General features: G+C 40.9%; 1 protein-coding gene across 1 annotated transcript in view; it reads left to right on the plus strand.

The window, feature by feature from the left end:
- The window catches only part of PYGM (glycogen phosphorylase, muscle associated), a 1,234,135-nt gene that overhangs the window by 717,007 nt on the left and 496,613 nt on the right, over positions 1-20,515 (plus strand). The window contains exons 8-9 of the mRNA XM_073605061.1: positions 5,089-5,232; positions 5,316-5,408. Of these exons, the coding sequence (XP_073461162.1) occupies positions 5,089-5,232; positions 5,316-5,408 (237 nt within the window). The remainder of the gene's footprint in view (positions 1-5,088; positions 5,233-5,315; positions 5,409-20,515) is intronic.

Genomic DNA, 20,515 nt, shown 5'->3' on the forward strand with positions numbered 1-20,515 from the left:
CAAATGATCAATTCTCTCCATTAGCTCTGACTTACTGGCACTGATGGTCTCCAGGATTGGCCTGGTGATCGCCTCCGCATCCACCGCTAAAGTCTGTTCATCAGCCGTGTCTGTGTCGGCCAGCAGCTCCTCTGCGTCCTCTGCCTGCGCCATCCTAGTTGCTGTGTGTTTGGAGCGCTGTTCAGGCTTCCGGGAAGACAAGATGGCGGGGGCGGAGCCTCTGTCTGTCTCCTTAGTGGAGCGGGTCTGGCGCTGATCCGTGTGGCCCTTCTGTAGCTTTTTAGAAGCCACGGATGGCATCACTGCGATCCTCCTACCTTCCCCCAAGTGCCGGTTCTGTTGTGGACCAGATTAAAGTGCTCCAAAACCACGGATTGTGCTCAGGATAGACGGAGCTCTGAAGAGGTGCTAGCTGCCTCGCTCACATCCGGCCACGCCCCCCCAGGCACGATATTTAAAGGAATATTTAATTTTTATTGTTTCATTTTAAGCATTATTAAAATCACTGCTCCCGAAAAAAATGGCCGTTTTTAAAACTTTTATTTGCATTAATACATGTCCCCTGGGGCATGACCCAGGTCTCCCAAACACTTTTTATGACAAAAACTTGCATATAAGCCTTCAAAAATTAGCACTTTTGATTTTTCATGTTCGTGTCCCATAGATTTTAAAGGTGTTTGTGTGTTCGTCCAAATTTTTTGCCTGTTTGCAAGTTCTGGTGCAAACAGAACCAGGGTTTTTTTCGGCTCATCCTTAACGGAGAGTGATAAATGAAACCCTATAGCTATCCCTTTTGATTTGCCTGTAGAATTATTACTCAAATGCCTTTAAGTGTAATATTTATTCGGCATGACGGGTGCTGACGAGGCTTGAAATGCGTCTCCTGAAGGAATAGGACCTGAACACCTTGTTTTTGTATATTATACAGTACCTTGAATCGCTTTTGAGGTATGTTTAGTCCCTGAATATTAAGGGATCAAAAATGAATGGAAGTCATTGCGGTTGGGGCAGTAGAGCAACTATTAAATGACCAAAGATCAGCCAGAAGCTCCCCAAAAAGAGAGCGCAAAGAATGACAGAGGATAGAAGAAAGAAGAGGCAAAGGCACATAGCAAGAAAGATAAGCAACAGGGAGAGCTGTGAGGATGGCCCCAGGTCTAACTAGTCAGGGACTAGGATGGGGATAGATATGAATGGATAAGGGCCTGATGGGGGAAGGAGGGAATAAAGGACCCAGGAAAAAAAAAACAATAGGGGGGGTGAGGGGAAACACAAATTCAAAAACACAAATCAGACCTGTCCAACTTTGAATCTTATGGGGGGGGAGAGGTCTGTCAAGGGTAAAGAGCTAGCACCTAGTAACTCTAAAATAACAAATGGCAGAGAACTGCATGTATATGTATGGGTAGAACCTACAGGTTTGGAATAATTCAGCCTATGCAAATGAGAAGCCTGTTAGAAAAGTTTAGTTTCACTCCAGCCATTCTGGCAACCCCTAAGGAGGCCCTTGGGAGAGATGCATAAACAGCTGAACAGTATCTGCGTGGAACAGAGCCCAAAACCTGTGAGGTTCACCCAAGAGGAAAGGGTGCACATAGTTGATGGACATGCAAATAGGTAGCTGAATAAGGTGGGTACATAGGTGAAGGCAAACAAAAGTCTAACAGTACTCTGAGAGACTAGTGCAAGTGAAGAACCACATATAGCGATCTAACCCACAGTGTCCCCGCTAGGAGTAGAACGATAAACATTAAGCAACCCAGTATGGCGTAAGGAGGCAGTGAGGTGAGCAGCGCCGAGAAGAATGTGGCAAAGTGCCCAGGGGGTACACCCCACCACCGGGAAAGATGTGCAACGTGCAGGTACCCTTTTGTTCTTAAGCCAGGAGACCGCGCGGAGGAAGATTCCTCCACTCCCAGCCTCCGGGCACTCCACCAGACTGGAAGAAAGTAGCTGAAAATTAGGTGCCACTTCCCCCAAATGCATCACTAAGCAATCCCCTCCTCACTGCACAATAGCATGAAGGTAAACATAAAAACTAGAGGGTAAATCAATCAACACAAACAGGCAACAAATCTGAGAAAATGCTATTCTGCCCATGTAAGACTTTGAAAAACATGTTGTGTTATCAAAGCACATGAACAGTTTGTCTCCCTGTTTACTCAGGCTGTAAGTCGGCTGCAATTGGCTGCACAAAGTGCTTTGGAAATCAGAGGGAGTAGGCAACTGTAACTGTAGAAAGAGGACTCTCTAAAGGCATGAGATACCAGAGGGGGTTTGTTCTGGAGGGAAGCCGGAGCACAATAAAGCGGGAGCACCCTTTTTGTGCTTAGTGCAATGTCCCTCTAGAAACAGCAAAACAAAGTTCATTGGCCAAGCAAGGGCCATAAGCTCACCTGGGTAAATGCTGATAACAAATGGGAGGTCAAAAGAGAGGGGGTATACCCCATAATTGCAGCAGGAAAGGGTCCATCTGCTACCCTTAGTCAATGATCAAGAACAAACACAGAAGTATCGATTGGGGCAACAGATGGGCTCCTCAGAAGTATAATCAGGCGCAAGGAGATGTCTAATGCTCATTACCTGGATTTCTCATCAGATGAGGGCTTCAGTGTTTTCCTGGAAGGTGTATGTGGCTAATGCCGTCGTTCCCAGCATGGTGCTCTGGTGAACTCCCAGAGAAGAGGGTTTGGCCAAGGGTCGAGTTCCACAGAAGGAAGCCCCAGGTTCTTCAGAAAGGCGTGGAGATTATCTGGAGAGTAAAGTACTGTATATAAGAATGACCATCCTTTCATGCAAGTACTGCAGTGATATGAGATGGTTGCCTCATGTAGTGCATGGGTTAGAGGGCATAGGGATTTCCTCTTTGCCGGTGTCTGCTGGGATAAGTCTCAGTATAGGATATAAGGTAATCTGGGCACCATCAAAATCAGTCGAGCCTTTCTCCATGGCCTTGAGGAGAATCTCCTCCTTCTGTTTAAAAAAAATGTACTCAACGTAGCACATCTCTAGGCTGAGACCTATTGGGATTTAGAGAGCCTGGAGTCCAAGGAACCCTATCTATTTCGATATTCTCAGTGGGCGGTTTGCCCAGGAACCAATTAATGATGCCCAGAACAGACAATAAAAGGTCCTCCTGGCGGGTTGCCTTTAAGATTCCTGGAATAGAAAAGAAATAGCTGCACACCCCGGGTAGTAGCAAAGAAAAGGGTATTGTCCCCCATAAGGGGTTTTCTAGGCAGCAAAAGGTTAGAAAAATACTACATGGAGTTGGATTAATGTAGTTTTATTATAGCAAAATATCATAAATAGTTTTGAACAAAATCAGTCAAAACATGAGCTGTGGTACAAAGATTAATAGCAGAAACATCACTAATATAACAGTACACAATGATACACAGTGCTTAAAAATGTATGTACAGATGGTATATGAATCCTGTGTATAATTATAATCATAGAATAAAAAGAAAAATAATGAACATTTTCATATATAATTACCAATCACATTGTGTTAAGCAATGTCTCAAGGGCCTCTAAAGAGATACCCCCTTGCTTGATCCAAGAATCCTCGGTCGGCCGGTGCAGCCACAGATGGAAGCCAAACGTTCATACGTGTCTTGCGAGGAGTCACACAGATATGGAAATCCCAGAGGCCTGGGAGGGGCGCGGAGGTGGATATGCAGCACCTGCATTTGGGGCATCAAATCACAATACTATTTTTTTAAAAGGACTTTTTCTACCAGTACTATATTCATGAATGAATTTTTGTTATTGATCAATGTACACATGTAACAATATTGATACTCTATGTATTTTTGATCGTTGTTTTTTCTCCTCTCTCTTCCCCTTGTTAGGCTTGACCCCTGACCTCCGGTCCGCTGGTCCACCCAATGTGGAGCACAAGGGCCCTGTGCTTCCCTATACACCCATAAGGTGGCAGCACCACCTAGGGTGTAACCATTCCCTGCCAGCGGCGTTCTGGATCATTCCCGAATGCCGTGTTTACGCCCGTGCATGCGCGAGTCATTTCGCGTGCGCGTGACGTCACAACATTACGCAATTGCGGCAGAAATGGCGGCAGCGCCGGGACTCCCATCTTCCAGAATGCTGGGGGGAGCCATACGTGGAGTGCCGCTATGTGACACTATCCCTGCCAGGGAGGGAAAGATGTGGGGCAAATTCCAAGCAAGGGGGTATCTCTTTAGAGGCCCTTGAGACATCGCTTAACACAATGTGATTGGTAACTATATATGAAAATGTTCATTATTGTTCTTTTTATTCTATGATTATAATTATGAATTCCAACACATGTAAACATCTTCACAGCTCACAAAATCCTCTGAAGAAGACCCGGTCAGGATTCATACACAGGATTCATATACCATCTGTACATACATTTTTAAGCACTGTGTATCATTGTGTACTGTTATATTAGTGATGTTGCTGCTTTTAATCTTTGTACCACAGCTCATGTTTTGATTGATTTTGTTCAAAACTATTTTTGATACTTTGTTATAATAAAACTACATTAATCCAACTCCATGTAGTATTTTTCTAACCTTTTGCTGCCTAGAAAACCCCTTACGGGGGACAATACCCTTTTCTTTGCCTTTAAGATTCCTGTGTTGATTCTGCCTCCTGAAACTCTTCCTCTCAGAACCTCTGTAGTTCAGAAAGCAGACTCTGTGAAATCTGTGACACAGCAATGCCTACTCACAGGGCATAGTGAATATATGTCACAAAATTCAATGAAATAAATGTATGGGGATCTTGATTGAGAAAATTTACAAACCTAAAGATCATTCATATTAATACAAACAGGCTAGAAGTAACTGAAATTCAGTGTGGAAATATATGAATATTGACCATAGATACACGTTAAACTCTTGTTTTTAAGTTTCACTTTATAAAATCCACTTGGTTCACAAGCCACAAGTATTTTTCTGATTCTTTCAAGTATACTTGTTTGTTATAATTAATATATTTTCTTTGTTTTCATACCTGCTATGTGTAGGTGCTTTGTATTCATTTTATTTTTCTATTTTAAGTTATTTTCATGCATTCAGTGTGCAAACTGTTTTCTTTCAGTTCTTTGAAGGTAAAGAATTACGTCTGAAGCAGGAGTATTTTGTTGTAGCTGCCACACTTCAAGACATACTCAGGCGCTTCAAGTCCTCTAAATTTGGATGTCGTGATGCAGTTCGTACATCTTTTGAAGCATTTCCTGATAAGGTAACTATTCTCTTTTATGTTCTATTCTTCAAAATACTACACCAACTCTTCCTTTTAATGCTGGTGCTTGCTGTCTTTCCTAGGTAGCCATACAGCTCAATGATACTCACCCATCTCTTGCCATTCCTGAGCTCATGAGACTGTTTGTAGATGTTGAAAAAATGGACTGGGATAAGGTAATATAACTTTTCTTACATTTCTTGTGTTATCATTTATTATTCTCATTTCCATTATGTATTAAAACTTCCACAAAGTTGAAAACTGCATTTTTGTTTTTGATACATACTGGGGAATTCAATAAAGCATTAATAACACTTTCTGGCAGTAGTTCCCTGCCTGTCTTTTGTGTCACAGGCACAGTGACCAAGGAGGGGGTGCAATGAGGAAGGAATGTCCAGTATGGATACCTTGTCCTCTGTGCCAGGCTCTGACAAATTCATGTATCTGTTTCCTTACAGGTATATGAATCTGGAGCAAGCCCTGATAATTTCGGTTCAGAGCCCCAATTGATTTCAGTGTCTACAACACTTTGAGTGGTTGTAAAGGAAGAATGTTTTTTACCTTACTGCATTCTATCCAGTGAGGTGAAAAACCTTCTGCATGCAGCTCCCCCCACAGCCCCTCTAAATGCATACCTGACGCAATCTCGATCCAGTGATGTGCACGAGAGCAGAGGCTCTCTCTGCCCTCTCCCTCTGCACTGGCTCAGATAGCACAGCCAATGACGAGGAAACAGGGGGCGAGGCTGAGCCCCATTCTGTGTGTCTGTCTTCAGGAGATAGCACGCACAATTGTCCCTATAATATGCTAATACTTGCAATGGAGACACTTGGAGGGGTCGGGGAGCCAGGAGCACCTGCAGGGGACCCAAAAAGAGGAGAATTGGGGCTGCTTTGAGAAAAACAATTGCACAGAGCAGGTAAGTGTAACGTGTTTGTTCTTTTAGCAAAAATAAAACAAAAAATAAAATATTATTTTATTATTTATGCAGTCCTGTGACCCAAAATCAGCTGACAGTAGGCTAAAGCCCCCTGTCAGCTGATGTCATAGAGCCAGTCCAGGCTCTGAAAGGATCCTGACTTTAAGGTTGGAATACAACCAGATGACTGACTGCTAGCTTGCTCAGTCTTTCAGTGTGCCGATGAGAGCCTGAGCCAGTAGCTCCCACCCCCTCCACAGCCTAATGCTCCAGTGAGCACTGGATGGGCAGAGCAGAGAGCTGGTGATTGATAGTCACTATTCTCTGCTAAGTGAAGACAGAGTACTAGGTATTCAGCAGTCATGTGACTGCTCAGTTCTCGGTCTTAGAGCCAGTGTGTGGGTGGGACCAACTCACCCTGCACGTGGGGGTAACACTCCTCGTGTACACACTCACCAATGCTCGGGACCAGGTAGGGCCACGTTCATGTGAAACTCAACATTATCACGGAACCCCGTGATGAGCCATACACTGCTTGCAGTAATGCACATCTCTCTGTGAAACGTATTGTCCCATGTTTCTACACATCTTCCTTTATGTATGTTGCATTTAGGAGGGACACTGCTGAGCCCATGCTCTCTCCAACAGTCCAGCATAACTCATGACACATCATCAATAAATGGATTTTGACTCGTATCCTTTGGTCTGGTGCTCCTTCCATATATGCACGTCTTTTCCTGGTAACTTGCTTGAGTACCCACAGTAGGGTACCCTTGCCTGATGCGAGAAGCCTAATCTGAGCCAGTGTTTTTTGCCCTAATTACTACCTTGTTTAAACTCATATCAAAGTCCCAGCGCCTCTTGAATGCCCATTTTTCATTGGAGTTTTCCTAACTCCCAATGACATAATGGGGTCCTTCAGTGCACCTAGTGTGGACCTCATACGTGTACTTAACTCCTTCAGCTCTTCTGTGCCATACGGATAGATACATGGGGTCTTTGTACTGTATGTTCAGTCTCAGTTGCTTTTGGGGAACCAAAAGCTATTGATGGAGTAAGAACATCGACCCCCTCGCTACTGGAGGACCTGTCACCTACACCAGGTACCACGTTTATGACCGGCTGCTATACATTCCCACCAGTTCATGGCTACCTGTGGCAGCTACTCCCCTGTTCTGATTCCTCTTCCTTTGTAGTGGCCTTGCTTTCATACCCTGTGTGTGATTAAGAAGCCCTGTTCCTTCAATATGCCATGTACCACCATGCACCCCTTTAGAGTAACTTCAGACCAGGCATGAAACTGTTAAAAGCTTTACTAATAATTCAGCAACACAGTTCAACAGCACACTGTAGATGAAACAGAGCGGCCCTAACTAACTAATGCAGGCTGCCCAGGTTTATACCAAACAGAGAAACAAAGTCCATTCAGCAAAAGTTAATTACTGGTAGGTTCCTATTCTAGGGAGAATCCCAGCAGGGTGACCCAGGAGGGGGCCACATGCAGACCTTCCTCTGTAAATCCCATGTGAAAGAGAGAGCGTCTCTGAGACCTCATCTGGTAATTATGTGGCTTACAGCAGGGAGCAGGATTCAAAAAGCCCAGGAAAAGAGTTATACACAGTTGACCTCTTCCCATCCCAGGCAGCCTGTAACTGTCTGTATAACGGCACAGTGCAATGAATACAACAGCAGAAATACAATAAATGACACCTCACAAGCACTTGCTTACAAGTGGGGGACAGCTGCAGCATCAGGCATATTACTGTAAACCAAACTATAAACTTCTGCTCTCATTTGGTCTGCTAAATATACCATTGAAAATATTTTGTTATATATTGTAAGTGCAAAAAACACCTGTTGATTTCGCCTAACATCATCACTTTCTGTTTCGGACATTGTACACAAGCCGTTACTAGCTAGGCAAACATCTGATCAAACCTGTCTCAGTTTAATCAGATGCTTTTAGGGCAGAGGAGAGGTCAGGGGTCTAATAAACCCTAAATCTCTCCATAAAGAGTACTGGTCACTGCCCATTAGGGTTGAGCCGAACACCCCCCTGTTCGGTTCGCACCAGAAAATGCGAACAGGCAAAAAATTTGTTTGAACACGCGAACACCGTTAAAGTCTATGGGACTCGAACATGAATAATCAAAAGTGCTAATTTTAAAGGCTTATATGCAAGTTATTGTCATAGAAAGTGTTTGGGGACCCTGGTCCTGCCCCAGGGGACATGTATCAATGCAAAAAAAAAGTTTTAAAAACGGTCCTTTTTTCGGGAGCAGTGATTTTAATAATGCTTAAAGTGAAACAATAAAAGTGTAATATTCCTTTAAATTTCGTACCTGGGGGGTGTCTATAGTATGCCTGTAAAGGGACACATGTTTCCCGTGTTTAGAACAGTCTGACAGCAAAATTACATTTCAAAGGAAAAAAAGTCATTTAAAACTACTCGCGGCTATTAATGAATTGTCGGTCCAACATTACACATAAAAGTTCATTGATAAAAATGGTATGGGATTTCCCTACAGGGGAACCCCGAACCAAAATTTTTTTAAAAAATGGCGTGGGGTCCCCCTAAATTCTATACCAGGCCCTTCAGGTCTGGTATGGATATTAAAGGGAACCCGCGCCAAAATTTAAAAAAAAATGGCATGGGGGTCCCCCTCAAAATCCATACCAGACCTGCGGGCGGGAACTTATTGGAATCTGGAAGCCCCTTTTAACAAGGGGACCCACAGATCCCGCCCCCCCGTGTGAAATGTTAATGGGGTCCCTGTGATGTACTTCCTTAAAGTGCTTAGAAAGGATATGTTTCAGGAACCCTTTCCTTATTTTGTTAATATGCTCCTCACAAATAGAGGACGAGTGGTCCTACCTACATATTGGAGGTGGCACGGGCACTCAATAACGTAGGTGACATGAATACTATTGCATGTGATCAACTCTCTTATTTGGTATTCTCTGTTATTGACCCTAGAGTTAAATCACTCTTTTCCGCAGTTGCTTTTTGCTCACTCTACACGGAAGGCATTTTTAACACCTGTAGAATCCTTTCATTTCTGAAAATAATTTCACAGGTCTTGGGGGATCAATCATATTATGAACTAGATGGTTTCTGAGTGTGGGAGCTCTTTTATACACAAACCTGGGTTTCTTCAGTAGGATTTTGGATAGAACTCTATCTTCTTTCAGGATGGACCAGTATTTTCTGATGATGTGCTCTATTGATTGATATTGTGTATTAAACCCATTAATGTAAGCCACATCAGTATAATTACCTACCTTTTTGTCTTTTTTAACCAGTAGTGTATTCCCATGCATTCTCTTTATTTCACTTTTCAACTTGACTAAGTCCTTCTCCTGGTAGTCTTTTTCTTGAAGTCTTTTGATCAGAATACTGGCTTGTACTTCAAAATCTTTCATTGTGCAACAGTTTTTTCGCAGTCTCAACAGTTGGACTTTGGGGATGTTCCCCTTACACGTGGGGTGGTGGCAACTTGAAGATGGTATATAGCCGTTGCGATCTGTTGCCTTGAAGAATGTTTTCATGTATAGGCAATTTCCTTTCTTGAATATCTGTAAATCCAGATAATCAATCTGTTGGTGGTGCCACTTCCCGGTAAAATAGATCCCATACTTAATATGGTTAATTCCCCTAAGGAACTCTTCAAACTACATCACTGTATCTTCCCATAAGATAATTGCATATCTATTGCATATTCACCTGGGAGGAGTGACTCACTGTAGAGGATCACTCTTCAGTAGGGATGAGCCGAACACCCCCCGGTCCAGTTCGCACCAGAACCTACGAACGGACCAAAAGTTTGCGCAAACTTTAGAACCCCATTAAAGTCTATGGGACTCGAATGTTCGAAATCAAAAGTGCTAATTTTAAAGGCTAATATGCAAGCTATTGTCCTAAAAAGGGTTTGGGGACCCGGGTCCTGCCCAGGGGACATGTATCAATGCAAAAAAAAAAACGTAGGAGACATGAATAAAAAGGGCTGTTTATTCGGGAGCAGTGATTTTAATGTTGCTTAAAGTGAAAAAAAAAGTGAAATATTCCTTTAAATATCGTACCTGGGGGGTGTCTATAGTATGCCTATAAAGTGGCGCGTGTTTCCCATGCTTAGAACAGTCCCTGCACAAAATGACATTTTTAAAGGAATAAAAGTAATTTAAATAATAACAAGTACTAGTGCGCAAACCAAAACCACGGAACAAAATAAACAAAGAAATTAAAAGGCTAATGGGTGTAGCTGCCAGCATAAAGGTGTTCACACACCAATCAGAGAAAATTGAAAAGTAATAAAATATGCGGCACTTACTAAAAATGTAGTAAAGAATAAAATCTACTAAAATATGTAAAACAACCAACTATAACAGGAGATTCATAACGGAAAATCCAAGTAATAATTGTATCTTAAAATTAATCTTCCATTACATTGTGTAACCAAAGGTTATAATAAACCATTGTTACATCAAAAAATGAATCACAATTAGACCCACTTCCAGACTGGCTAATAATAGAGCCTAGCAAAGAATAAACTATAGTACATATCCAAGGGGAGGAAAGAAATTCTTCCAATAATAAGTGAAAATAAGTATTAATTTCTAAAAATCAATCGGTTCAAACAGAGCACAATAATAGAGTGCACAAATGACTAAAACCAATGTACGACTAAATGGGTGCAGCATGAAGGTGTACAAAATGACGATGAAAATAATTAACACACTAAAAGATAATTGTGTATAACACGTGCAAATAAGCAATCAGTGCAGCAATCAGTTAATGAATACATTAATTAAATTCCAAAAAAAGTGTATATAAAAACAAAGTGTCCTCAATACAAAAGTCCCATAGACAATCAAATCCAAATCGTGACAATTTCAATTGGAAAAATGTGAAAGGGCTTTTTTCGGGGCAGTGAGGTGGCAGCCTGAGGTGGCGGTAATGTCTCCTTAGAGCTCCGCTCCTTGGGATTGTTAACCGGAGGACTACAGGTCCCAGTGCCACTAATATTTACAAAAAACGGGTCACTGCTCACCCCAACTCAGCCAGCAACCTAAATAATGGTCCTAAGAGGTCAGAAATCTACTTTAAAAAAAGGTATTTCTAAAGAAAAGATACACAGACTGACGTCTGAGATGGCAGCATCTTCCTCTCCCTCACAGCGCAGCAGCTCACACAGGACACAGCCTCTGCCTCACAGCAAAATAACACAGGATTCTAAGGGTGAGTCAGTGTGTGACCAAAATGTTTCACAAATTACAACACAGCCTGATATGTTCAAACAGTTTGAATATATGCTCCAGAAAGCTCTTAAACAGACTTCTGACCACATTACAGATATGTTAACTAGGGAAATTAGAGAGCTGGGTCAAAGGACTGCAGACCTAGAATTGAGAATGGATGAAATTGATACACGCACTCACAATTCTATGACTGAAATTATGTCACTGAAGGAAGAAAACCTCACACTTCAGTCACGTTTGGAAGATCAGGAAAATAGAAATCGTCGATCGAATTTGCGCATCAGGGGGATCCCTGAATCTTATTTAGACTTGCAGACAACAGTCACAGCGCTGTTTCAGGAATTAATACCTGAAATTCCCATTAATAGGCTTGAATTTGACAGAGTACATAGAGCCTTAGCTCCACGCAAATCCAATGGCCCTCCTAGAGATATCATTACCAAATTACACTACTACAGAACCAAAGAACAGCTTTTAACAGCAGCCAGAGGTAAAGATCTCCTCAGCTTTCAGGGCCACAGTTACCAGCTTTTCACTGACCTTTCCCCACTTACAGTGGCTAAGAGACGTGCACTCAAACCTCAATTACAGATACTTCAGTGCAATCAAATTGCTTACCAATGGGGATTTCCTTTCTCTCTTCGTTTCACACATCTGGAAACCAAATACATTTGTCGCTCCTCAGAAGATTTACAATCGATCCTAATCGACATAGGGTTAGCCGAAGAAACCCTGACAAAGAACCAGCCCAGCAGAAGTTTCATCTCTCGATCATCACAGCAAAATAAAGCCACAGGATCCAGTTCTGCATCCTCGTCATATCAAAATCTCAGCAAGCGTGGTCGTTATGAACATTCACCTCCCACCATTGTGGACTCAATGGACTGACTTTCCAGTTCACACAAATTCCTCATACTTTCTTCAGATTCCCAGCTTCTTATGCTGGTTAATTTCCTTTAAGTGTTAAGCTCATGAATAAAATGAGCTCTGACTATATGGTTTAGTTATGATATTAGTGTGTGAGGGGAGGGGGAAGAGAAAGGGGAAAAATTGAGTAAAATGATTTTTTATTTTTTTTGTTGATTTTTTTTTTTCCCATTTCTCTTTTTCCTCTTTACTCTACCTTTTTTTTTGTAAAAAAATAAATAAATAAATAAATAAAAAGGTAAAAAATGGTAATAAAACTATTAGTTATTTAATAATATATTAATATTCTAATAATTCCTGTGGTCCTCCGGTGTTGTTAATCCCACAGGAATTTTTTGCTGCCCTTTTTTTACCACCTACAGAGACCCTCTATTTTTTCTATGGGGGACTCTGTGGGTGGTCCAGGATCCTCTCAGGGAGTATTATATACTCTCCTGAGATGCTCCCATACCCTATACTCTAACTTTAGTCTAATGATACTTGGTCTACATATGGGGTTTTTGTTTTTGTACTCTCTTACTTCTTCTTTTTCTAACTTTTTCTATTCCCCCTTGATCCTCCGGCTGGTCGTCCTGGCTCTTAGTAAGCACCTTATCTACTATGATATATTGTTTATTCTACTTGGTTTATGGCCCCTATAAATGTTTTGTCATTAAATGTACAAGGGTTTAATATTCCACATAAACGTACAAAAGCATTATGCTCATTTGCATTAAAGAGAGCTAACATTATCTGCTTACAGAAAACCCATTTCACTGATAAGATTTATCCCAAGTTTCTTTCATCCTCATATCCACAATTTTATACAGCCTCTGCCACGGTTAAACAGCGTGGAACTCTGATTGGTTTTCACCGTTCCACTCCGTTCAATCTGAAATCACAATTATCTGACCCTGAGGGACGTTATTTACTTTTAACAGGTTTTATTTCTGATAATCCTATTACAATTGTTTCATATTATGCACCTAACAAACATCCAACTGCCTTCTTGTCTCATCTTTTACATGTAATTGAAGCTCATAGGAGTGGTACAGTTGTTATCTGTGGAGATTCCAATGCAACTATATTCCCATTTCTGGATAACTCTCCCTCAAAACCTAACACGGGTATTAAAAACTTGACTTTTCAACACCTACTTAACACGCATGGTTTAGTTGACACTTGGCGAGAGATGAATCCTGCCAGTAGACGTTTTACTCACTATTCATACCCACATAAGTCTTTCTCACGAATAGATCATATTTTTACTCCATCCAGTATGTTACCAGAAATCATTTCATCCAAAATTGTTCCTCTTCCGTGGACTGACCACTGCGCAGTAATTACTACTATTGCTTCCACAATTCCCAGATCACTTGACACAACTTGGTGCATAAACGACTCTATACTGACTCATCCCTCTCACCGTGTTGAGATTGAAAAAGCATTATCAGATTATATAACGTCTAATGACACAGGTGATGTCTCTGCTCTTACATTATGGGAAGCCCATAAAGTGGTTATTAGAGATAGACTCATACAACAAGCTACTATTCTCAAAAGAGAACGTAAAATTCTGTTTGCAAAACTTGAATCCACCTTTAATGACAGTTACCAGACATTTCAATCCTCTCTGAATGCTAACAACAGCACTAAACTTGAAAGAGCTCGCCTAGATTTAGATCTTTTTCTGACCGATTCAGCAGGCAAACTCATACGCAAGCGCCAACATATTCAATACCTTAAAGCAAATAAACCCGATACGCTTATGGCTAGAATCCTGAAGAATTCACAACACAATTAAACACCCATAAAGCTAAAAATATCCAGAGAAGCATATACCAGTAATCCAGTAAAGATTCTCGAGATATTTCGTTCTAATTTAGCCAAATTATATTCCTCATCTCCTAATTTTGATAAGTCCAAAGCTGATGTTTTATTTTCTAATATTACACTTCCTAACCTCGACCAGCTGCAGAGAGATCAGCTAGAAAACATGATTACTGACAATGAAGTGTTGAAAGCTATAAAATCCTTAAAATTACGTAAGAGACCAGGCCCAGATGGCTTTTCAGCAGCTTATTATAGACAGTATGCACACATCTTAACACCAGTCTTAACCAAAGCCTTTAATTCGATTCTTGAAGGGTATTCCTTTAGAACAAAAACGCTTACTTCTATTATAGCAATGATTCCCAAACCACACTTTGATTCTACCTCTTGGACTAATTACCGTCCTATATCTCTTCTTAATCTAGATATAAAACTATTGGCTAAAATCATGGCCACCAAACTAAATTCTATTATAGGACATCTAATTCATAAAGATCAGACAGGCTTCATGCCAAAACGCCAGGCAGGTGATAATATCAGACGTACACTTTTACTTATCCATGCAGCTAAATCTAGACAGATCCCAGCTTGCCTGGTGTCTCTAGATATAAGGAAAGCATTTGACTCTGTCACATGGCCATACATGGAATATACTCTCCAAAAATGGGGTTTTGGTGATCACTTTCTATCCTGGATTTCCTCTTTATACAATAATCCCAGAGCATATATTAAATATTCCGGTTATAAGTCAACAATGTTTGACATCAAAAGAGGTACCAGACAAGGTTGCCCCCTTTCCCCATTACTTTTTGCCTTATTAATTGAACCTTTAGCGCAATTAATTAGAAATACCCCCGATATCAAAGGTATTGAATTAGGTGGTCACCATCATAAATTATGTCTCTTCGCAGACGATATTCTCGTATTTTTGTCACGTCCACATATATCTACCCCTAATTTATTACTCACACTTGAAAACTTCGCCCAAATCTCAGGTCTATACATCAACCCTACAAAATCAAATGCGTTAAATATCTCTTTATCACAAACTGAACTTCAACAAGCCCAAACTTCCTTACCTATCAACTGGGTTCCGAAACAACTCCAATATTTGGGAATACAAATCACAACTTCCCTTAAAGATCTTTTTGCAGTTAACTACTTGCCTCTTCTAAAACAAATTACTGCTCTCATGAAACAATGGGCTTCTCTTCCGTTATCCTGGTTGGGAAGGATTAACGCTATTAAGATGTCAATACTACCAAAATTTCTATATTTATTTAGGGTACTTCCAATACCAATACCATCCTATTTTCTAAGACTTACTCAACGTAGAGTTATATCATTTATTTGGGGTAACACCAAACCTCGCATATCTAAATCTACATTGTATTTGAATGAACTGAATGGGGGTTTGGGGATACCCAATTTTTCTTCTTATTATAATGCTGCGCAAATTGCACTTTTACCCAAATATCACGCTATGGTTGAAACACCCCTTTGGGTTGCTGTTGAATCGGTAGACAGTGATCCTATCTCAGTGGCAAATATGTTATGGCTAAACCCTGCTGATAGGATCCACCTTACTAATCCAATAACAAAACATACCTTGACTATTTGGGATAAATTCAAACATAATCTTAAATCTCCACATAATCCTCTGCTTTCATTTCTCCATAATCCAGCCTTTTGTCCTGCTTGGAAATTTCCAAGATAATTCTCTGCATGGTCCACGGTAAATCTTACCCGTTTATGTAATCTATCATCCTCATCTAATATTCATGCCTTTCCTGTATTATGTGAAACTTACGGTTTACCTAAAAAAGAAATATGTCGCTATCTACAGATTACAAAAATTTTAAGGAACCACTACTTAATACAGGTTCTACTCTCAATCAAATGACTCAATTTGAACGTATCTGTATGAGCGACCCGCACATCAGAGGTCTTATCTCACTATTATATCACCAATGTAATGTGACTTCAGGAGAAACTCTACCCTCATATGCTATTAAATGGGCACAGGATATTAATCAAAAACTGGATGATAAAGATTGGTCTAATATATGGTTAGCCACCAAAACTTCCTCTCCTAACTGTTTTGCTGTAGAAACGAATTATAAAGTTTTAATGCGATGGTACATGGTACCAGCTAGAATAGCTAAATTCGCTCCCTCATATTCTCCTAATTGTTTTAGAGGTTGCGACATGCCCAGTACACATTTTTACATATGGTGGCAATGTCCTGTTGTTAAAATATTCTGGAATAACATATTTCTTATGGCCTCTAAAGCCTTGGAAATCACAATTCCTCCAGATCCCACCATGGCTATTCTAAACCTAAAACCTACCATGCTCACTCACACTCAATTTCTTTTATTTATCCAACTAAGTACTGCAGCCAAACAAACCATTGCCAAGGCATGGAAGTCTCAAACTCTAATCGTGAACGAAGCTAAACACAGAATGAATAAAGCACTCATACAAGCAAAGATGACAGCTATTGAAGATAATAAAATTGATCTATTTAATAAGATATGGCAACCATGGGTCAAACACTACTTTCCTGCTGACTTTGACCAATCTTTGTTATTACCACACTAGGTTATATAATATATTCACTAAATTTAATTGTATATATGCCATGAGCCAGGACGCCACCCCAGGTTTCCCTTTCCTTCTCTCTTTCTTCTCTCCCCCCCATCTTTTCTTTTTTTTGTTGTGTAATATTTTCTAGGGTATATACTGTTTGAATATATGAGATACATATTCTTTTCATACTTTTTCTATTGCTCATCTTACAACTAGACAACTATATCTAGCCAAATCATTTTATGTTTTCCTTTATTTCTATGCCATACTTAAAATGTGTATTACATAATAACAGTTGTAAGACAGTTCTATGTATAATATTATACTGTAAAGCTTCTGGAAATATGTGATATGTATCCATGTATTATATTCTTTTATTCTTTTTTCTTTCTTTCTGAAAACTCAATAAATATATTTAACAAGGAAAAATGTGAAAGGAAAGTTCCTCCAGGAGTAACCAGTGATAAATCAAAGGTGTGTATAAAGATGTGGTCCCCCCAGCCTCTCACGTCATGGCTGAGCGATAACAGCCCTGTAAGCTAATACAGATGGTATAATCAGCTTTGCGATCTCCTTGATGGCAGCTCTCCTAGGGATCTCTAAACTTGAACCGTACTCTGCTCCCAGGTTGCTCCAGGTAATCAGCTTTGGTGCAGGGCCCCTCCAGGGTCGGAGGGGAGAGGATGCTGAGCGGCTGACAGTCGATGTCCGGGCCGTGCACCAAAGCTGATTAACTGGAGCAACCTGGGAGCAGAGTACGGTTCAAGTTTAGAGATCCCTAGGGGAGCTGCCATCAAGGAGATCGCGAAGCTAATTATACCATGTGTATTAGCTTACAGGGCTGGTTGTGGAGACGGTGCATCCTCATCAGCACGTGGCCGTGGGACAGGCTTGTCCTTTTTTTCGGCAGCTGGCCGTGTTGAGCCGCAACATGCGAAAGATTTGGTAGAGTGGTCCGTGGGACCAGTCCGGTCGAAAAGTCCGCTCGTGTGTACACGGCATAAGAGTTAATATGGGAAAAACGTGTCTCCTCTTCACTGATGCTTTATTACCAATCCTTGTTTCACTAAAAACCCCAAATTTTCAAAAAACATTTGTCATTGGGACAGAAAGTGAGGTGAAATCTTCTAAAGAGGTGCACAGACAGCAAAACAAATTTTACAGGGGTGATAACCGTTCCCTATGTTTTCCAAAAAGCTTAAAAATTGATTTTTTGGCTGGAGCTACACTTTAAAAATGTACCAGTTCAAAATTACAAACAGATTCTACTTGACAACAAACCTACAGTCCCTGTCTTGTTTGCACCGCCTGTATACTGCTGTTCAGAGTATATAGGGCCTGGGGGCCCCACGCCTTTCCTTTTTTAATTTGGGTGCGGGGTTCCCCTTAATATCCATACAAGACCCAAAGGGCCTGGTAATGGACTGGGGGGTGGGGAGTACCCATGCCGTTTGTCTCACTGATTTTCATCCATATTGCCGGGACCCGACATTACATTAAACCCGCAAGCAGTTTTAAATGACTTCTGAAAAGTAATAATATATGCGGCGCTTACTAAAAATGTAGTAAAGAATGAAATATACTAAAATATGTAAAACAACCAACTATAATAGGAGATTCATAACGGAAAATCCAAGTAATAATTGTATCTTAAAATGAATCTTCCATTACATTGTATAACCAAAGGTTATAATAAACCATTGTTACATCAAAAAATGAGTCACAATTAGACCCACTTCCAGACTGGCTAATAAGCTAATACAGATGGTATAATCAGCTTCGCGATCTTCTTGATGGCAGCTCCCCTAGGGATCTCTGAACTTGAACCGTACTCTGCTCCCAGGTTGCTCCAGTTAATCAGCTTTGGTGCACGGCCCGGACATCGACTGTCAGCCGCTCAGCGTCCTCTCCCCTCTGACCCTGGGGAGAGGACGCTGAGCGGCTGACAGTCGATGTCCGGGCCCTGCACCAAAGCTGATTAACTGGAGCAACCTGGGAGCAGAGTACAGTTCAATTTTAGAGATCCCTAGGGGAGCTGCCATCAAGGAGATCGCAAAGCTGATTATACATCTGTATTAGCTTACAGGGCTGTTATCGCTCAACCATGAGGTGAGAGGCTGGGGGGACCACATCTTTATACAGACCTTTGATTTATCACTGGTTACTCCTGGAGGAACTTTCCTTTCACATTTTTCCAATTGAAATTGTCACAATTTGGATTTGATTGTCTATGGGACTTTCGTATTGAGAACACTTTGTTTTTATATACATTTTTTTTTTTGGAATTTAATTAATGTATTCAAGTTATTAATTTTAAAATACACCTTTGTGGAGTGTTGCATGTCAGAAAATGCTCTATACCTAATAATGTTAAATTTATGCTGCACTGATTGCTCATTTGCACTTGTTATACACAATTATCTTTTAGTGTGTTAATTTTTTTCATTGTCATTTTGTACACTTTCATGCTGCACCCATTTAGTCGCACATTGGTTTTAGTCATTTGTGCACTCTATTATTGTGCTCTGTTTGAACCGATTGATTTTTAGAAATTAATACTTATTTTCACTTATTATTGGAAGAATTTCTTTCCTCCCCTTGGATATGTACTACAGTTTATTCTTTGCTAGGCTCTATTATTAGCCAGTCTGGAAGTGGGTCTAATTGTGATTAATTTTTTGATGTAACAATGGTTTATTATAACCTTTGGTTACCCAATGTAATGAAAGATTAATTTTAAGATACAATTATTACTTGGATTTTCCGTTATGAATCTCCTGTTATAGTTGGTTGTTTTACATATTTTAGTATATTTTATTCTTTACTACATTTTTAGTAAGCGCCGCATATTTTATTACTTTTCAAAAGTCATTTAAAACTGCATGTGGGTTTCATGTAATGTCGGGTCCCGACAATATGGATGAAAATCAGTGAGACAAACGGTATGGGTACTCCCCACCCCCCAGTCCATTACCAGGCCCTTTGGGTCTTGTATGGATATTAAGGGGAACCCCGCACCCAAATTAAAAAAAGGAAAGGCGTGGGGCCCCCAGGCCCTATATACTTTGAACAGCAGTATACAGGCGGTGCAAACAAGGCAGGGACTGTAGGATTGGTGATAAAGCATCAGTGAAGAGGAGACACATTTTTCCCATATTAACTCTTATGGTTTATAGGAGGAAGTACACACAAGCGGACTTTTCGACCGGACTGGTCCGACGGACCACTCTACCAAGTCTTCCGCATGATGCGGCTCAACATGGCCAACTGCCGAAAAAAAGGACAAGCGTGTCCCATGGTCACGTGCTGATGAGGATGCACCATCTCTACGACCAGCACTGTTGCCTCTAGACACAGAGCCTGTTAGCCCTCTTTTAATGGCTTGTGACTGTCTGCCTCTCCTTGTTGGCCTTCCAGACATACTAATGGCCTGCAGTGAGATGTAGCTGCACCAAGCTGGGATGTATATATATACTGATACTGCAGCTAGCAGAATCAACTGCCTGCCTGTAGTATTATTAGTATGAGAACACTAGCAATTGTCTTCAGGTAGCTTTAGGTGCACACTGTGCAGAGTACACAGTACACTAACTGTAAATACTGCAGCTGCCTGCCTGTGGTATTAATAGGATCAGAACAACAGCAATTGTCTTCAGGTAGCTTTAGGTGCACACTGTGCAGAGAACACACTACACTAACTGTAAAAACTGCAGCTGCCTGCCTGTGGTACTTTTAGGATCAGAAGAACACCACCAATTTTCTTCAGGTAGCTTTAGG

Source organism: Aquarana catesbeiana, linkage group LG11, assembly GCF_042186555.1.
Source record: "Aquarana catesbeiana isolate 2022-GZ linkage group LG11, ASM4218655v1, whole genome shotgun sequence".
Lineage (NCBI taxonomy): Eukaryota > Metazoa > Chordata > Amphibia > Anura > Ranidae > Aquarana > Aquarana catesbeiana.